Source organism: Meles meles, chromosome 16, assembly GCF_922984935.1.
Source record: "Meles meles chromosome 16, mMelMel3.1 paternal haplotype, whole genome shotgun sequence".
Classification (NCBI taxonomy): Eukaryota; Metazoa; Chordata; class Mammalia; order Carnivora; family Mustelidae; genus Meles; species Meles meles.
Window position 1 is genome coordinate 81,865,853 of NC_060081.1, and position 19,246 is coordinate 81,885,098.

Genomic DNA, 19,246 nt, shown 5'->3' on the forward strand with positions numbered 1-19,246 from the left:
ATGGCCCCAGGGCACCGTGCTCCCCCAGCGTCTGTCCTGCAGAGCTGGGTCTTCCGACCCGCAGGGTCTGGGCGGCCAGCGGCTCTCTGTAGAGCGGCCCTCCACGTGGTCAGGGCTGGCCCCTCAGGCTCCCTGCGAAGCAGCAGGTTCCAGGGGCTTTCCTGGGCTGCCCCTCTGCCCCCGGGGTTGGCTGTGAGCTCCGCTGGGACGGGAGCCTGTCCCGCCGGAAGGGATGGCCTCACTTCTGCCCACAGCAGAGTAGGGGGCTCGAGTGGAGAAAGAGAAGTTCGGGCAAGGCGTCGCCGGACTGAGGACAGTAAGGCCTTCACCTCTGCTCCAGCTGCCGCCGCGGGCGGGTCCCCAGAGCCCTGACGGGACCTCGTCAGCCTGCTGCCCAGGCCACCGCCATGCACTCCACCTCGCCACGTGCTCCCCGAAGCAGCACTGGGCACGTCCAGCCGCACCTGAGCAGACAGAGCTGCAGGGCAGGTCACCCAACTCAAGGCCAGAGGTTGTCTGCTGCCTGAGGACACATGGTCGTGCCCCCCCCCCGCCCCCGCCCCCGCCCCCGGTCTAGCCCCAAAGTCCCAGCAGGGAAGTGAGGGCACACAAGGGACGGAAAACCTTCTGTAGACGTTTATTCTACCTCAAGTAACAAAACCTATGGAGTCGCATGTTTTAATGTACAGTGATACCATACTTTGCAGTATAAAATACAATTTACAGAAATTTCTATCAAGTAAACCTAAAGAAACACACTTGATTTTTACATTTGTGTATTTAAATTAGAAAAATTTGCTTTACATGTAAAAAACCCTTCACATCACATAGATAGATGTTGGAGCTCGGCACCGCTTCAATGCAATTCAACCTACTGACGCCGGGTCTGGAACCAGTCACGCGAGTCACCAAGCTCTCCGTGTTCGTTCTTATCGTTTGAACGTTTGTGCTAGAAAGTGAAAAATCGTAGTGATGTACAATGGAAGAGACTCCAAAGAATGAATGAAATTCTCTAATTTTACACTTGCAAAAGTAAGTCTATGAAAATATAAAAAAATTATCAAAGTGTATTTGTACAGTCAAATAAATTAGCAAGGGTTTCTCTGCTTCCCGCTTCGGAGGTACTTGACGATGTGCGACAAGGAGCAGCGACCCTCCGCTGTCGTGGAGCTACAGCACGTCACCGTCCGCCGTCTCTGACTTCACACAAATACCGTCCCACGTTCAGTGACAGACTGTACAAGCATCGTGGACAGGGAGCAGCCTGGGGCGGGCGCGCTGTCCCTGGGCCATGGGAAGGACTGTGGGGACGCCGTCTCACAAACCAAATGCTCCTGATTATGCAAATCAAAGTCAACCCCACCCCACCCCCGTTTTAAAGAACACTTAATTGGCTTCTTTTCTCACTTTCTTTAGGCTGGTAAAGGTTACACCCTTTTCAATAAATTGCTATTTAAAAAATGCAACAGTTTCTTCTTGGACAGATGTTGCTTTTAATCCTGTCTTTGAGGGGAAAAAACGTATAAGGTGATATACAAAACCAGCAAAACTAAGAAATGTTTTGTTTCCTGGTTGAAATTTGTAATTCAAATTTCCTTGTGACAAAAGACAAACGCATTTGTAAAGCTCTGTCTTTCCGCACACCCCAGGGAGGAGAACTCTCCCCAGGCTTTGGTGACAGCAGCTTTTAGAAACAGATACAGAGCGGATCTCGCTACAGGGATGGCTCTAAGGTCCACGGAAATTCCCTTAAAATTTACTATAGTCAAGTTACTGGAAAAGATAACTTTATAATCTGAAAAAGCAATATGCTTCTGTAAACACGTTCCCATTTCAGTCATTTTAAATGGAAATACCAAGTTCTTAGTTTTTAAAAAGCATCTGAGTTGTAAAGATGTGAAATTTTGTAAGAAACCACTATACACAAAATTACAGTAATTTCTGAAGTCCAGGATATTCCATTCTGCATCTAAGTTCATAGCTCACGTGCTCACCACAACGGCCGCGCCGGCTCTCCTGGATGGCAGCTGCGGGGAGGCCCGGGCCGGAGCAGCCGCTGCCGCCAGCCGCTAGTTCTGCCCCGCAGGGGTGGCGGCCCGAGGGGCGTCCGCTTTCGGGTCCCGGGAGCCCTCCTTGCTTTTGCTGCGGTCCTTGCGCTCCCGGCCGTGATCGCGGGTCCGGTCCCGGCCGCGCTCCCTGCTGCGAGAGCGCTCCCGCTCCCGCCGGCGCTCCCGCTCCCGGTTCCGGCTGCGCTCCCGGCTCCGGCCCCACTCGGACGCCCGCTCCGGCTCCCGGCCCCGGTCCCTGTCTGCCCCGCGCTCCCGACTCCGGTCCCACTCGCGGCCGGAGTCCTTGTCGCGGTGTCGGCCCCGCTCGTGGCCCCTTTCCCAGTCCCGCTCCCGGCTCCAGCGCCGCCCTCGCTCGCGCCGGCGCTCGTCCAGGGCCCTGCCGGGCCGGCTCTCCGGCGGCGGGGCCTCGGGCTCATCCAGAGGCTTTTCTTTGGGCCCCGCTTCGAACCGCTCCCTCGACCGCCCTTCGAAGGCCGGGCTCCTGTAGTCGTGGCCCTTGCCCTCTCGGAACTCGGACTCGGGGCCCTGCGCAGGCGCCTCGTCCCAGCGCTCGGGCCTGTGTGGCGGCGGGTGACTGGGCAGTTCCAGCAGCGGCCGGGGGGCTGCCTTCAGCCCCGGCGCTGGCGGGCCCTGGAAGTGGAAGCGGGGGGGCGCGGGCTCACTCTTCTCGGGAAAGGGCACAGACCCCCTCGGTCCGCCAAACGGAAGGGGTGCGGGTGCACGGGGGTTGGCAAACCTGGGCGGTGAGCTCACCCTCTGCTCCTCGAATGGCTGAGGCTGAACCCCCCTGGGTCCTGGCATGAAATTCGGCGCTTGGCCTCTGGGTCCTTCAAACTGATTGGGATGTGGCCCCCTTGGGCCCACAAAGTGGCCTGGGGGGGGCCCTCTCTGACTGCCAAACTGAGAGGGAGGGGGACCCGCTCGGGGTCCTTTAAACTGTGACAGCAGAGGCCTTCTCTGGCCTCCAAACTGGAGCGGCGCTGCACCTCGACCTCCCGCGAACTGGGATTGTTCTGCTCCTTCAAACTGAGGGGCAGGGCCGGCCATCTCATCGTATGGGCTGTCCTGGAATTCTCTTTTCTCCCCGTGGGGGTCCTTTCGCTCCTCAAATTGGGGTGGTGCTGATCCTCTGGGCCCCCCAAGGTGGGAGGGGGAGGGGCCCCTGCTGTCCCCATAGGGAGGGGGCCCATGTGGCCCTGAGAACAAGGAAGGAATGGGCCCCTTTTGGGCCCCGAATCTGGCCGGTGGAGGCCCTCGCGGCCCATCGCTATTAGAAACGATATTCTCTTCTGAAAACGGAGGCGCCGGCCCCCTTGGTCCTGGGAAACTGGGGCCATGAAGCCCCGATGTCCCAAACGCGCGTGGTGCGGGCTCACGCTGGCCCTGAGATGGGGGCAGAGGGGCCCCGCCTCTCTGTCCAGCTGAGGGGAACGTGGCGGCCCCCTCACCGGGTCTGCACTGCGGCTCTCTGTCTCCTTCGGCTTCGACCGCCGGGTGGTCACCTTTTTCAGCAAACTGAGCATTTCTCGGGCCCTCGTACTGGGTCGAGCCAAGCGGTTTTTCCTGAGCGGGACACACTGGTGCTGAGAAAGGGTCCCTCGCTCCCGGAGAGGGAAAGCTCTGCCCGTCGCTCTGCAGAGGGAAGCCAGGCTGGAAGGCAGAGCTGGGGGGCGTGGGCAGCAGCACCCTGCGGGCAGGTCTGGGCGCGCTGCCCGAGCCCGCCGAGGGAGGGCCACCGTCCGCAGGCGGCGCGACCGGGCTCGGGGTAGGCTCGTGCTTGGGGCCATCTGGCTTGGCGGGCAGGGCGGCCTCCGCACCGTCCTCCAGGGCTGCAGGGGGCCTGGAGCCCGCTTCGCTCTCGCAGTGCTCTGCGGCCAGCCGCCGGGCCTGCCGCGGGTCCCGACTCTGGCGCGGGTCGCAGCCGGGGCCCGCCGCGGGAGGGGCACTGGGGGGCGCGGCCGGGCGGCCCGTTGTCTGCTGCTCTTGCGGGACCAGCTCGGCCTGGGGCAGGGAGGCCTTTGGGGGCGGCGACATGAGTGCGTCGGCCACGGAGAAGTGCGCCATGGAGGCGCCCACGGCGGCCCTCTGCTGCCGAAGGGCGGCCTCCTGCTCCGCCACCTGCCTCTTCTGCTCCTCGATCTGCTTGCTGAGCTCCTCGATCATCTGCTGCTGCTCCGCCAGGGAGGGGGCCGCCCCGGGCGCCACCAGCTCAGCCGGCCTGTCCGCCGCGCCGCCCCTCCCGTCCACGCACATCCGGTTGGGCAGATCGTCGATGGCCACTGTGGCTTCTTCTAAAATGGTCTCGTCCTCCGGGTCGTAGGCCACCTCCTCCCGCTCGGCGGTCTCGGGGGCCTTCTCCGTGTCGGGGCGCCTCCCTCGCTCGAGCGGAGCGCCGAAGGCTCTCTCGGGGCCGTACTCCTCTTCGGGGTCATAGGGCCGGTCGTCTTCCTCGTCCTCCAGGGCTCTGTCTTTGGAGAACTGACCGAACTGCTGCACGATCGGATCCAGCAACGGTGCCGCGGGCAGCCCGCCTTCGGCCTTGGCTTTGGGGTCTGGGTGGGAGGCGGGGGCGGACTCTGCGGGCTCTCTGGCCGGGGGGTCAAAAGACTTCTTCTTCCCAAACAGCGTCTGCAGGATGTGCTCCAGGGGCGAGGCTGTTTTGGAGGCGGAGGAATTGGTGGAGGGAGCGGCCGTCGGAAGAGCCGTGGCGGCGGGCGCCGCGGGGCCGGTGCTCGGGGCTCCGGGTTTGAGCGAGGACAGTATCTTCAGCACGGATGACGAAGCGGACGCGGCAGGGGGCTCCGGCAGCGGGGGCGGCGGTGGAGGAGTCCCCGGGGGTGTGGTGCTGACAGCCATGTCCCCGGAGCCCACCTGGAACCTGGGGGGCTTCCGCTCGGACTGCGGGACCACAGACACTTTGGGATACACCGAAACCTCTGTCTCTTCCTGGGTCTGAGGGCGGGTCCGCTTGTCCTCTACTTTATCTGGTTCTCCCGCACCTGAAGGACGCTTTATTCTCTGGCAGATGACTAACCCAAGGATTATGTTGGGACGCGGCGACTCAAGACCTGAAAAACAAAACGGTTGTGAAATTTTAGAATCTAACCTCAGTCTTGGCTCTTCAGGCGCAAACGCCAACGACAGCGGTAGTGGGTGCGTCCCCACAGGCAGGAGGAAGGAACTCACTAAGTAAAATCAACGGTTGAAGAGCCGAAGTGCTGACTGGAAAAGACCGCCGTCCGGGTCCACACTGACCAGGCTGCCCGGCCCCCGCAGCACAACCACAGAGCCCAGGGCCCAGCTCCCGGGGTAAATTCGCCCCGACTGTCAGAGCTTACGCTACAGATCCGAACCTCAGATACAAAGCCGAAGCGACAGCATGACAGAGGGCACGGGGAAGGCCATCGTGCAACCGTCCGTCAACAACTAAGCCCCAGGGAGTAAGGCACAGACGCACTGGGAGGACCTGCCACAAAATCGTAGCCGTGTTCTCTCGTTTGCCTCTTGCTAACACATCAGAAAGGCAACAGCCCGTCCCGCCTTAACTGAGGATTTGTGCTACATAAATGAAGCTGTAGGTTCGAAGCAGAGGGCCAGGCCTACAGCTTGGTTACGACGCTAACCTCTGCACACGCCATTAGGAAAGTTCGACAGCTGCTGGTGTCCAGGTTCCTGTGAACGGGAAGGACCAGGCTGACTGAAATGGCTGAAGTAAAGGTTCTTCTGGGTTTAGAAAGACGCTCCATTAACATTAACTTAAGCAGATGCTCCCGGTCTTTGCAAGCACAGGCCGGCGCTGAGACAAGCAGCCCAGAGTGTTCAGAAACCCAGTGGGGGACAACAGGCCACACGGAAGACACTGCGGTTTCTGGGCACAGGACAGCTCTTAAACATAATCATTTCTTAAGTAAAAAAAGATTATTCCACTCTAAATCACACATCTTTCCAGGAATGTTAGTATTTCAATAATGATTCTCTACCCCACACTCATAAATCCAGACTACCAAAAGAGAAACAAACCCAAGTCACAAAAGAGTAATTTTAGGGAGAAAGGATACACAAAAATTTGTCAATAGTGAAAAATACTTAAAGTCAAACTGTGTACTCTCTGAGGAGCCAACGTTCCCGAAGCACACCTGTCTCTGCCGTACGTGTCACCTGTCGCCTGTCACTGCCGTCAGGCCTGTCTTCCCATTCTTTCTGGTTTTAAAGATGATCACAGGTGGCTTCAAAGAGTTGTTTTTGGACACCATTATGGAATTCTGAAATGTCTACTCATCTCCCCAAATCCCGATAGGGCTGGGTTGACGCACAGAGCACACAGGGTGGTAGATGGCCCACCCAGCCCCCGAGGAGCCAAGTCAGGTCTGAGCCGGGGAGACAGCCTCTGTGCACACAGCACGGTGCTTCCCTCCCTCCCTCCCATGTGGGAAGGGCCTCCTGCTGCGCAGCGGTCAGAGTGGAGATGCCCGTGGAAGACACCCACTCCTAACGCCAGGACCTGAACACCACCTTCATTAGAGACCCCACTTCCGGAACGTCCTCTCCCTGCCCCCCCCAGCCCCCAATAAAAGGCGCGTATCCAGGAAAGGAAGAGCCTGGCACAGGAGGGAGTAGACGCGGGAAAGTCAGGCAGCCCACCGAGTGTCCTGCCATGAGGGGCAATCTATCACGTTTGTTTCCTAATTAATACGAGCTAGCGATAGTTGAACTCGGAATGGCATCTCTTTTACTGTAACAGCCGTTTACGGAGCGCTGGATTGCTTACTCAGGCCATTGGGGGTACGATCAGTTGCTAAAGGCTCTCAGGGCCCTTCTGGACCTGCCAGCCGCACTCGACGGCAGCTCGGGAGCCTGGCTCCCCGAAGAACCGACATCTGAGCCAAAGTGAAGGAACATGCTCAGCCACGTGGGTGGGTGGGTGTGATCAAGGGCTGGGGAGTCTCGTGCAGGGGGAGGTCCCCAAGACCGCACTCAAGGCGGAGGGCCATGCCACGTCCTCAAACACCGTCAGGGCTCGTGGCTTGGGGTCAGGTCTCAGGTCAGTGAGCTGTGTGTGACGGGGAAGTCACTGTGTTCAACCCAGGAAGCCCTGCTGTGCGGTTCTGGTGCAGTGTGTCCCTCCGTCCCAAACCCCCGACGGCCTCACGTGCCGGCTGGAGAAAACCACCACGACACCCTAACCTCGCCACGCTCTGTAGACTCCAGCCTGGGCTGTCCTATTCATCACAGCCAGGATGGCGCTTCAGTTACTCAGCATTTACATTTGTTTTGAGAAGAGCAAGCTCTCCGGGCACAGGCAGCTAACGAAGTAGCTTACAACCCTCGCCTACCTACCTCACCCGCACAACCTGCAAGTGACCCGTAAGAAATCTGTAAGAAGCTCCGACTCGTATCAGTGTTAGTTCGGAATTTTGCCAAGTATTTTAAATTCAGAATGGGTGGTCACAAAAATGCACGTGTTCTGAAGCGGTCAGATCTCGTCATCGGACTCGTGTGCTCGTGTTATGGCTGCACGACTATCTGGAGTGTAACTAGCACTTGGCAGTAACGGATGCCCGTGAAATCAGCAGCAGATTCACTCATCTGTCTTGGGCCTTGGGATCCATCTTTACTGAGCTGATGGTGTCCCCCCAACTTGGCCATGCCCTCTACTGCCACAGGGCAGGGGCAGGCAGGAGAGATCTGGCTCTCCTCCAGAACGTCCCCCTCGCAGCCAGGGCCCTCTGCAGGCCTGCCCACTGCCCAGCGCTCCCCTGGAGAGGAGAGGGTGTCCGAGAAGCTGCAGCGGCGGTGACCACACTGGCTGCAGTGTGGAGACCGAAGGCTCCAGCCCAGGGCACGGAGCTGCTTCTCTGCAAAATTCCTCCCTTTGTCCATTACTAGAAGCAGAGATGCTTACTTACCCACTGCCCTTTTGAGGGTGGTTAGGGTTGTAACTCATAAAGCCGATGGAAACAAGCAACTAGATGGGTGGGAGATTGCCGCACAAGCTGAGCCAAGCGTGTCGTCCTCCATTTCCAGAGGAGCGATCACCGGGAGCAAGGGTGTCGGCACCCCCCGCTCCAAAATGCCGGAGCAAGAACGTCTTCAGGGGCACTGCGTGCGTCGCACAAGCCTCCTTAGCTGTACGGAGGCATTCCTGAATTTTCTCTGTGGTAGAGGCATTCTCTAGCCTCAGTGTCCATGGCTAACATCAGACCCGCGCAGAGAAAGTGGGCAGACTCAGGGACTGGGGATGGGGACATCTGCACGGTTGTGTGTCCACGGACTTCCCAACACAAGACCCAGACCAGGGCTGGGGTTCCTGTGTGCTGAGCAACAGGGAGGCCAGGGAAGGTGAAGGGGCGGCAAGTACAGCCTGGACCGCCCCCACATACCTCAAGCCCGACACAGCATGGAACAAAACTGTTTGAAGCCACCCGCAAGCTGACTCCTTACCCCCAAAGCTATCTAAAATGAAAGCTCTTCTAGTCTGAATCCATCAGAACAAACTTCTCACTCCTGCTCCACAGCAAGCGTGTGGGAATTAAGAGACCCTAGTTCTGCAGGAGACTTGCCTAGGAAGAGACGTGGCAAATACACGGGAGACACCAGATGCCTCCCCGACCCGCCACCACGACCACTACACGCACACGCACACATACGCACGCACTCTTCTCCCGTTTTCCATTTTTGAATCCCTAAGACCCGTGAAGAGCCCCTGGGCTCAGCGCACGTTTCAGGTCAAAGGGGAGTGCTGTGCGTCTTCGTCCGGGCTACGCGCCCAGAGCGGGTCGTGCTGGCTTACAACAGTAAGATGGAGACTTCCGTCCTCCATCCCAGTGGGCCTGTGACAGGTACCGAAGCTACCAGTTCAAATTCAAACAAACAGTGACCAGTTTCCAGGAAATACTTTTATTGATTTTGAAGGAGAAAGAGCGGTACATTGAATTCAATGCCGTGCTTGACCGTGAGGACGTGTGCACAGCCCCGGATTCTTTCGCGCGCGCGCAGGGAAACTGAGGGCGCTTACCTGACGACATGCACCTCACAGAAGTTTCCAGCTAGCTTAGAAAGCAGGTAGATGGGAATGCAGAAGACGGCACCGTGGGTTTCCAGGCTTCCAGGAAACCCGCCCTCTGCACTAAGCTCCTGGCCCCCAGCCCCCCCGGCACACACTCCTAGAAGCCCAACGCCATCAACAGGCGCTCGGGGCCCAGGCCTGTCGGGGCGACAGGGGACCATAAGATGAACGTCCAACGTAAGCTGGATCAGAACTCGGGCTTTCCAGGTGTCTTCTGAAACTGCGCCGTCCGGTTATTAAGAATGACACGTGCGACAGAACGAGACAGCCTGGCGTTTCTAAGGGACAAACGCTACTATTCACACGGACGGAAACGTCCTTAGAGAAGCAGAGCGTGCTCTGGGTTGTATTCTGACACGCTGCGTGGACACCCGGTGTGTGCACCGAGGAGCGGCCACGTGTGGACACACGCTCCGTGTTTACCGTCGGAAGCGCGACGCCGGGGAAGGACGCGGCGCTGGCCGAGGGGCAGGTGCACACGGAGTCCCCAGCTTGGGCGCCTTCTGTGTCCCGCTTCTCAAGCACGGACAGCAGGAGTTTGGGGGGAGAATCCCACGTGGACGACATCTATAGGGCCCCTGTACCTTGTCTCTAGGGATGAAGGGACCCTCGGCCAGCTGAACTTCAGGGAGGGCCGGGTATGCCCTGCTGCGACACACTGGCCGTCTCCACCTGAACCTCAGTAGGCCCCCGCCCAGACGGGAGGCTCCGCGGAGCCGGAGCCCCATGTCCACTGAGGCCTGTGCTCCACACACTTGCACAAAGATTAAGTGTGACAGGGGAGGTGCGGACCTGGGCACAACCAATTACTGGGTGTGTGACCTCAGGCAAGTGCCAACTGTGGGCAGCACGGGCCATCCCTGGGAGAAGGGGCTGCGGTGGGAGTGAAAGGTGCCCCTGCCAGGCTGTGGGCAGTGCTCGCCGGACGGCGCCTGCTCGAGTCCACTGGCTGTTCTGCTGAGGGACGCCACCCCCACCCCGGACTGGGCCTGTGCTTTCAAGGGATGCCACACAGAGACCAAGTCTGTGAGGACAGGGACCTCCGTGACGGGAGAACATCCCCACGCCCAGCCTTCCACACGCGCACACATACACACCACGAAACCAGGACACATGAACACTTGGACCTAGAGAGTGCCAAGTCACGCTGTGGCTATGTGAAGCAGGTCAGGCAGAGAACCTGGCCGAGGCTCAAGGCTGTTTGGCTGGGGAAGCGCATAAGATACACACAGGGACTAATGGTAATAACAGTATCAGGAAAACAAAAAAAATAAATGGGTGAAATTTAGAACCCCTTAGACTAGAAAAAGTCTTTAAAAGCTTATGCGCAGAATCTCACTCATCACTATGTTTCTCAGGCCCCCCGCCCGGTCTCGTATTTACTGTGGACAGAAGTCTGTGGCTGTCCAGGTGCCCCTTCAGGTGGCATGGGAGCTTCAGGAGTGCAGGTGGCCGTCACTGAGCATGTCCGGGTGCCCAGCGCCCATCACGCTCAGCAGACCAGGCAGGCGCCCTCCCCCACCCCCCTGTCCCCAGGTCACCCTGGAAGCGTCCCATGTGACCCCCGCCCCTCTGCTGGCTGGGCTGCCCCCACCGTGGCTCTGCTGGAGGATCTCCTCACCTGTGCACTGCGGGGAGCCCGCAACTGCCTCCACACCAAGCCCAGCTCCTGGCAGCCCTGCCCAGGTGGGGCCTCCACGCCGGCCTCCACCCTGCTCCCCGGGCAGCACCGTCTCCGGGGAACTCACCCGCTGCAGACCCTGCCGCCGAGACAGCGGGACGAGCCCTAGCCCGGCTTTAGGGAGGCCATGAGAGTCACCCGCAGCTGTCACCAGGGGACCCTACGCTTCTGCTTACGCTACATTGTGCACACGAGCTTCTATGCTGGTGACCGACCGGAGGCTCCTCCAGGGCCGGAGAGGCCAGCTTCTTCATCTTCACCCTCAGGCCTCAGGACGGTCATCCAGGGAGCCGCCCACACGCTTCCCACGGACGCTCGCCGAGAACCTCCAGGGAGGGCCTTCCGCCACCCACTAGGGGGCGCCTCTTCACCCCGAGGGCTCGCGAGAGGTCCCCCTCGAGTCCTTGGCTTTGAGAATGTACCGGGCCAGCAGCTGACCCCGACCGCGGGCCCCAGCCAATACCACGGCGGGCCACCTGTGTTGCGCAGGGACCAGCCGAGCACAGCTCAAGCGTTAACGCGCCCCGGTCAGGACCCGGGACGTGCCCACGGAGAGGGGGCGCTCTGGCCCCACAGCCCTGCTGGGCCCAGCGACAGCTCAGGCGCGGGAAGCGCGGCATGTGGCTGCGGCAGGAACGCTCGCCGGGACCGGTGACAGGGACACAGAGGTGCCAGGTCTAGGCAGTGCCACCAAGGGCCTGGCGTCCAGCCGTGGCTCTAGACCCAAGTACTCCGAGAGCGTTCACTGTGTGTCAGACGTGGCGTGTCTCATGTGGTCTCCATCCTTTGGGGACTTCGTGGCCGAGGAGGCACTTGAACGTGGCATCTTCGACCCACTGCGCAACTCAGTCACGTGGACCTCTCGGGGCTCACCAAGAGTTGGCCTCCCGCAGACCATGGTCCCTGGAGTCACCCTCAGCTCGACAAGCCTGAGGGCTTTGTCTTTGTGAAAGAGCTAATCTGTATGTGATCTTCTGAAACTACCATGTTCTAAGGAATGGAAACACACGGACCAGCTTTCCTGTCTCTCCGGCCTGGTGAAGGCTCAGCCCCAAGCTCCATGGCAAGCACAGGCGTCCCCCCAAGCCCACTGTAAGGATTACCTTCCTCTCTCTCTGGCCCTTTTCCGGCCTCCACTGACCCAAGGCCGTGACCGGCTGCCTGGACGCTGTGGGTTTTCCCCTCTTCCTGTCCCTTTTCTAAGACAATTCATGCCAATGGTAAGGGTATTTCTAGGGCCACTCTCCGGTGTCCCAGCAGCCGAGTACTACAGCTAGATGAGACTCCATCCGCATGCCTTGCTCCTGCGGCTAGAAAGCCCTGGTCTGGGTGAGGTGGCCCATCTACCCATGACAAGTCTGGCAGGACATGGTGTTGGGAGGAAAGGGCCGTGTGGGGTCAGGTGTGCCTGGTCACCCCTCAGAAAGTTGGTGCTTACCTGGGCCCTCAAAGGGCAAGAGTTTGGATGGAACAGGGTCCTTGGCACTCAGTGGGATCAGGTAGAGGTCCTTGACGTGCCTGCTGTTATTAGCTACAACGCCGAAGCGGCCACGGCTGCTAAAATAGGAGTAGAGAGAGATATAGGCCACCTCCTCCTCCTCGGTCGCCGGGTGGAAGCGGATGAGACACAGCTCCTGCAGCACAGACAGAGGGGGAGAGCGCGTTGGCCTGTGGCTTCGTGGGGAAGGCACCGCTCCCATCTTCCATCTAAACCTCAAAGGCCAACTGAAATGAGAGAAACGAGCACTTCTCGGCCCGTTCCCCACAGTCCTGCTGTCCAGCACGCCAGGATGGTGGAGCGGGAGGGACGGCGGGGACTCTGGCATCGGGTGGCTGGACTCAGACCTTGGTTTTGGCGGGAATCTCCAGGAGACCGCCCCTACTCCTAGCCCCGCCGTTCCCCAGACAGCCCCGTCATCGGCTGCGGCGCTAGCCCAGAGCAGCCTCTGGCACGGAGTGTGAGGACACCGGTCCTGATCACGCGGCTGTGTGATCTACACACGCGCCCAGAGCGGCTCCACAACAGGAAAGCTCAACAAGACCAGAGGGTCCAAGCCCCGGGTATGCCTGAGGAAAACCGCAGCCCTTCCCCACACATGCGCGCTCTGCTGCGGCTGCGGCTGCGGCTGCGTCTCAGGGGCTCATGGCTCACAGCTCACCCAGGGCCAGGGCCTCGTGGAACCAGACCTTCCAGCACCTGCCGGCTCCCTCAGTCACGGGAACCATGGGGAGACCAATGCCTGTATTACCCACTCACCTCGAACCACACACCCATTCCCGTACCGGATCACTCACACAACCACCCCACTGGAGATGGAATTTTCAACATTTACCTGGCAATATTTAACCACTTACAAGCTGACGTTGTAGGCACCAACCCATCAAGATGGAAAGTGGAAGAAGGAGCTGCATTGACACAGACGCCTTCCTCCACGGGTGCAGAGATTAGACTACGGCAAGTACCTTAGACACAGAAGACTTGAGTTTGCCGACATAATCCCAAACTGTTCTGGGTGTGATCCTTCCGCCAATGTGAATCGTGTCCGGCAGGTCCTAAACAGAACGTACTTTGGGTAAGTGACCAGTAAAATGATGTGGTTGTTTCCAGGCACCAAACTACCCGAGATTCCAGCAGACTGCACCTCCCCCACCGAACACGGCTAACGCTAGTGCTAAGCAGCGCCCGGTCAGTGTCCGGGATTAGGGCTCGCCCCCGCAGGAATGCGGCACGACGGCCTCCTGCTGAACAGGGGTCTGTGCTGCAGAACGTTTGTAGGTGATCGGTTGTGAACGTGGACGCACAGCAAGGACTCAGACATGATCCGGGAGTGACCTCTGCTCGCTAAGGTTGTAAACACTAGTGCTGTTCACACGGATTCTGGGAAAGCGAAGGGCTGCTGCGTGTACACACCGAGACAGTCACACGTGCCCTGCCACCCCCTCAGCCGGGAACGTGCACACACGGGCTCTGCGCCTCTGCTCAACGGAAGGGGGAGAAGAGCGACCCCAGCTTTTTCATAGACGTTGGGACAGTTTTCATTCGAATTTCTACCACTGTCCCAACGACTGAGCCTGCGGACTCTACCGTGCCTTCCCAGCGCTCACGCAGCCGGGACCTCTGCAGGAAGGCAGCCCCCGTCTGACCCCGGCCCTGGGTGGGACAGCTAAGGAAGACGTGTGCGCGCTCACGCTCAGTTCTGACCTCGCTGAGATAGTCACAGCACCCCGACACGGGATACGCCTTAGTGACAAACTTTGCCACACTCTGCATGTTAATAAATCCTTTCCAGATGGTGCTGAGTCGAGACAAGAAGAGGGTTGTGTCTCCTTCTGGAGGGGACCGTGACTCGGAGAGACTGTAAAACAAAACCACAGAAAACAGATCAATCTTTCTTCTCTGCTCAAACCATCTCCAAAATATAGACACTTTACGGAATTATAAGGGCAAGAGTGAATTCCCTTGAGCTTGGTAGCTTTTTCAAACTAGCTATTTCAACCGTAACGCCACAGACATTCTGGTCTAGAGAGAGTAGACGGAACGCGCCACAGACCTGAACGGCCGTGGAGCCACACCTCGGTTTTCAAGAGCTGTGTGTTTCAGGTAAGGGCCAGGCGTGCTAAAACCAGGCCTTCTCATGCCCATGCAAAGTGCCAAAGTGAAGTGTGTCCTGGGGGGGGGGGGAGCTGAACTACGGGCTCACCCCCACACCCCTCTTCTGTTAATCCACGGGAAATGAAACTCATGGCTTGCTCCCACTCCGTGTGTGGGACGCACCTGACGCGTGGGACCGGTGGCACCGGCAGGAGGTATCTGGGCTCAGGGGACGAGGACGGCTTCGCCAGAATGGACTTGGGCACCGTCACTGAGGTCACAGCAGGCTTCAAGACGTCTTGTCGGGGTTCTGCTGGGTGGGCACCATCCGGGCGGGCTGCTGCAGGGGCCGTGACTGTACATGATCCGCTGGATGCAGTCCTGGGGTCTCGGCCAGACACCGTGACCGTGGTGAGCACCGCGCCCCCACAGGTGGCCGGGCAGGAGGGACCTTCCAGGGCGGAGGGTTCCGGGTGGCTGTCTCCTGGCGGCACGGGAATATACTTCCTCTCCACGTGTGCATGAGCAGCGCCTTCCAGGTCCGGCTCGGAGGCATTTTCGGGCAGAGTTTCTGGCATCGCTTCGTTAGCGGAGCCAAGGACCGGTTCCGATGGCGGAGGCTCGTACTGCGGCTTCGGCTCCTCTTTCCTGGAAGCTGACAACTTCTGTTTTTTTGGAGCCGGCTCATCTTCCGATGAGGGAACCTGACCTGAAGCACATGAGGAAGACCTTCCTGAGAGATCCCACATTCAACAGCACAGCCTGCCCCGAGCAGATGACTCCTTATGCGAATAAAAAAGCCCAACACCGTAAGGTATTGTGTGAGAAAGCGAGCACGAGTAGGGAGAGCGGCAGAGGCAGGGGGAGAAGCAGACCCCTACTGCGCAGGGAGCCGACGCGGGGTGCGATGGCAGGCCCCCGGATCATGACCTGAGCCGAAGGCAGACGCCTCACTGGCGGAGCCCCCCAGGCGCCCCTGAAAGCAGCACCGCAGAGGCGAACTCCCTACACTTCAGGAGTATGATCCCGTCGGGATCGCTGACGTGCGCAAGAGGAGGCGAGGCCCCGGCGGCGCGCACCTGTGCAGATCTTGCAGTTGAGATCGAACAGATGCGCCCGGTGCTGGCCCGTGGTGTCCTTCAGCATGCTGCTGAAGACGTCCAGCAGCGGAGCAGCGCTCTGGTCTGGCACGGCCCTCACGGACTCCTGCTGCTCCTGCAGGGGAAGAGGGGACAGCTGAGCCGGTCACGCTTTCCTCTGTCTCCAGGGCAACAGCACAGAAACGGCCCAGGCCAGAGGAGCCACTGGCACGAAGGCGAGGGGAAGGCCGCTCCGCGCGGTGCTCGTTACGAGCTCAGGGTCCTGCCCGGTAAGCTGGGAGAAGGTCACTCTGACTCTGTTCTTGTTCCGTCCCAAGTCCCCAAGGCTTACGTCCGAGTCGGACACGGGTGGAGAGTCCTCCATGTCCGGCACAGGCTCCTGCTTCGCGGCGGTCTTCTTACTCTCGCTGGGCAGCTTATTTCTGGACTCCAGCACCTGACATGAGAAGGACACGGAGCCTGAAAGCCCGTTCAGGAGGCCTCGCTTGTGCCTTGCCCATCAACCGAGGCCCTGGGGACCCAGGAAGGCTTGGCACCGAGCGCCCTGGGCCCCTCCCAGCACTCACGGGCTTGGCCGGCCGCTCCCTCCACGCAGAAAGCTCCTTAGATGCCAGCTCCTCTGGCTTCATTCTCACCAGTTTGGCCGAAGAGATCTCCTCCCGCAGAACGCGATGGAAGAGTCCCTGTAAATGAACACGTCTTGTTTGCGCGTTCAAAACACGCCAGTGTCTGTTTCTAAAACACCAGAGAGATGCAAGAAAGACACAGCAGCAAAAGCAGCCTCTGCCGGAGGCCGGATGGTAGCAGGACAGGGCCGGAGGCCGGACGGCTGCAGAATAGAGGCCTGAAGCTCAGGACTGAGCCTGGCGGGGGGCCAGACAACACCGGTGCGAGTTGGCTAGTTGCACTTGTGTACCGCGCCACCGACTCTGCTAAAAAGACCCCAGAGAACAAAATCCACTTAAAAAGGTAGGTAGGCATATGCCTTTCTGTCTACTTGTGATCTCTCTGTCAAATAAATAAATAAAATCTTAAAAAAAAAAAAAAAAAAAAAGGTAGGTAGGCATAAAGGCAGCAAGAAATCACTTCTGCCGCAAGGTTACTATGGGGGCTGGAAGTCACACTCGGCTCCTTAGCACGCGTAGGAGTTCGAGGGGCCGTTGGAGAGGAGGCCTGAAGACGCGAGCCCCAGGCGGCAGGAGAGAACCCACCGTTTCCCAGGAACTCCCATTCCAGACGCAGCGGGAGAGCACTGCCCACCCATGGCTGCTAAGAAGACCCGGCTCCCTACCCCATGTGAGCACAGTCCGTCCACGTGGGAGCACCAACCGTTGCTCTGACACGGCCCAGACTGGCGGGCTCACTCAGCTGAGGGGATGGAATTAAGACCGAAAAGGTTGTCTGAAGCCCAAATACGGAGACACGCCTACACTTAAGACTAAGACTATGAATGTTACTTGGGAGCCAATGAAACGTCAGGACCGTGACTTCACAGCCACGTTGAGAAGCAGCTGGTGAGACCAGGCACGGCCTGAGAGTGCGTGTGGGAACCTGCACCCCCAGCCCAGGGAAGGTGCGGCGGCAACCTTGCGGCGGGACCCGAGCTCCCAGATGCTGAGTCCGGGGGAACGCTGCGAGCCGCGGCTGGGAGACCCCGCCAGCCAGCGGGCCCTGCTCCGGCTGCCTGCACACACCTGGTTTTTGGGGTCCTTGAGGTTGAACATGATGCTGCGGTATCTGCTCTTGTAGCGGTTGTCGGTGACCTGGAACAGGTTAAACATCTCCTTCTCGATGTGGAGGGCGATCTTCCCAACTTCGCTTTCTGTCATGATTAAGTCGTCACTGTCGTTGACTCTAGAAGGAACAAGAACAGCCCGCATGGGCCACGGTGCCCCCCACGGTCCCCGAAGTGTGGCGGTCACGATGTGACTGGACTCCTCTGCTCTAACAGTGAGAAATCAAGGAGAACCACCCACCTTTTCCATAAGATCTCCTTCAAGGAGCGTCTGATATTTTGCCGGATTTGCGAATTTGGCTGCGATAGGGCAGGGTTCGAGGTTCCCAGGCGTCCTGGGGCTGGAGATGCCAAGGGCACAGAAGCAGTCCCCGGCTTCCTGACAGCCCCCACCAACGTGGCCGAGCTGGGGAGCTTTTTGGAAGCAGCAGCCCCAGCTGCCAGGGCTGCCTGCTTGGGGGCAGGAGCGCCGGTGGAGGGCGTGGCCGAGAGCCAGGGCCGCTTGGGTCCAGGGCCCTTGAAACCCGAGGGTGACTTTTTGATGGCCACTTTGGCTGCCGCTGTGTTTGCAAAGGGCGGAGACTTCTTTGGAAGGAGATTTCTGGGTGGAGGTTGTCTGCTGCCTGCCGAGGGGCCCACAGGAGCCATTCTCTTGGGTGCCATGGTCCTCTCCTCCGCCCGCCTATCCTCCTTCGTGGCTGCAAGAGATGCACACACACTTAGCGAAGCCGCGCTACTGCGGGAGAGCAACTTAAAACAATGGACTCTTAAATCCAGGAAAGAAACGTTCCAGTGAAGGGCAGCCAGCAATATGCATGACCGTGACCTTATTTCAGAAGAATACGCTTTGCTACGTGTTCGGACATTAAACCGTCCACTAAAGCAACAAACCCTAGTTACCACAGGCTTAGCTTACATCACGAACACAGCATAAAAGCAGAAAGACAAACTGCGTTAATAAAAAGATGCAGAAGATCACTTTTGCTAAGAGTTCAAGCGTCAGTTTTTGTAAACGCGAATTTAGGAAATCTCAGGACAGGTCAGACACATTCCCCTTAAACGGACGTCCATCTGTCCCTCTGCCCACTCTCGGGGCCTCGGGAGGGGAACCGCAGGGACTGGGGCCGCACACAGGTGCTCACCACTGAGGATCAAAGTCAAGGGGAAATGACCTGGATAAAGAGGGAAGGCGGATGGGGGTTTGCGGCACGGGGACGGTCAGCCACTTGACACGCAAACAGAGAGAGGCCGTGTGACTGGCGTCCCCAAGGACAGCCTCTGCTTGGACCTCGCTTTGGGCAAGACAGAAAATTAGTGTTTTTGGTCTAAGCAAGGCTCGCAGTTGAAAGCTACAAAGTCAAAACCTCTCAAGCTGCACAAAAACCTATATTGCCGGCACTTTTCCTTCACCGAGAGAGGGAGGACGTGAAGGACTGACCACATCCACACCGTATCAGACCATCACAGTCAAAGTCTCTGGTGAGCAACAAGACGGTTCTGGGCCAGCGCTGCGGCCGCTGGGTCTTGAGGCCGGCCAGGTCTCCAGGGACACAGCGGGTCAGGGAGCCGGGGGCACAGGGCGCGCGGCAAGGCCACACACGGCCGCTTCTCCGCACGCCAGAGGGACGGATCTGGAGGAGCCGAGTGGCCAGAGAGGAGGGCCCAGCAAGCGGGCCAGGACGCCACATGGGGATGCCATCGAGGGCGGCAGTCAAGTCGCCGAAGGGACCCGGGGACAAACCCACCCCCCCCCCCCCCCCCCGGCACAGGCTCCTCCTGAACTTGGCGCGCAGCAGCCGGCCTCCTGACACCAAACCGGGGCTCCGTCCCACGCTCCAGCGAGCCTTCGGTTTTACCCGGGGAAGAAAGTCATTCCGGCAGTCACCAGTCGCCGCTCTAATGAACAAGGGCGAAAGTCTCAAATCTGAGGGAAAGAGGTGATCCTTCCCACAGAGAAGTCCAACCCGACAAACAGCGCTCCTGAGGCTGCCACAGGACCTTGG

At 59.2% G+C, this 19,246-nt stretch overlaps 1 protein-coding gene across 3 annotated transcripts in view; it reads right to left on the reverse strand.

Annotated features, from left to right (window-relative positions):
• Positions 1–621: 621 nt before the first annotated feature.
• Positions 622–19,246, reverse strand: part of DIDO1 (death inducer-obliterator 1) — a 48,901-nt gene continuing 30,276 nt past the window's right edge. For all 3 annotated transcript variants that reach the window (XM_045981694.1, XM_045981695.1, XM_045981693.1), the window contains exons 8-17: positions 17,485–17,941; positions 17,203–17,362; positions 16,075–16,191; positions 15,840–15,944; positions 15,488–15,623; positions 14,592–15,117; positions 14,019–14,172; positions 13,280–13,369; positions 12,255–12,450; positions 622–5,137 (exon numbers count right to left, since the gene is read on the reverse strand). In XM_045981694.1, the coding sequence (XP_045837650.1) occupies positions 2,070–5,137; positions 12,255–12,450; positions 13,280–13,369; positions 14,019–14,172; positions 14,592–15,117; positions 15,488–15,623; positions 15,840–15,944; positions 16,075–16,191; positions 17,203–17,362; positions 17,485–17,941 (5,009 nt within the window). In that variant the 3' untranslated portion in view covers positions 622–2,069. The remainder of the gene's footprint in view (positions 5,138–12,254; positions 12,451–13,279; positions 13,370–14,018; positions 14,173–14,591; positions 15,118–15,487; positions 15,624–15,839; positions 15,945–16,074; positions 16,192–17,202; positions 17,363–17,484; positions 17,942–19,246) is intronic.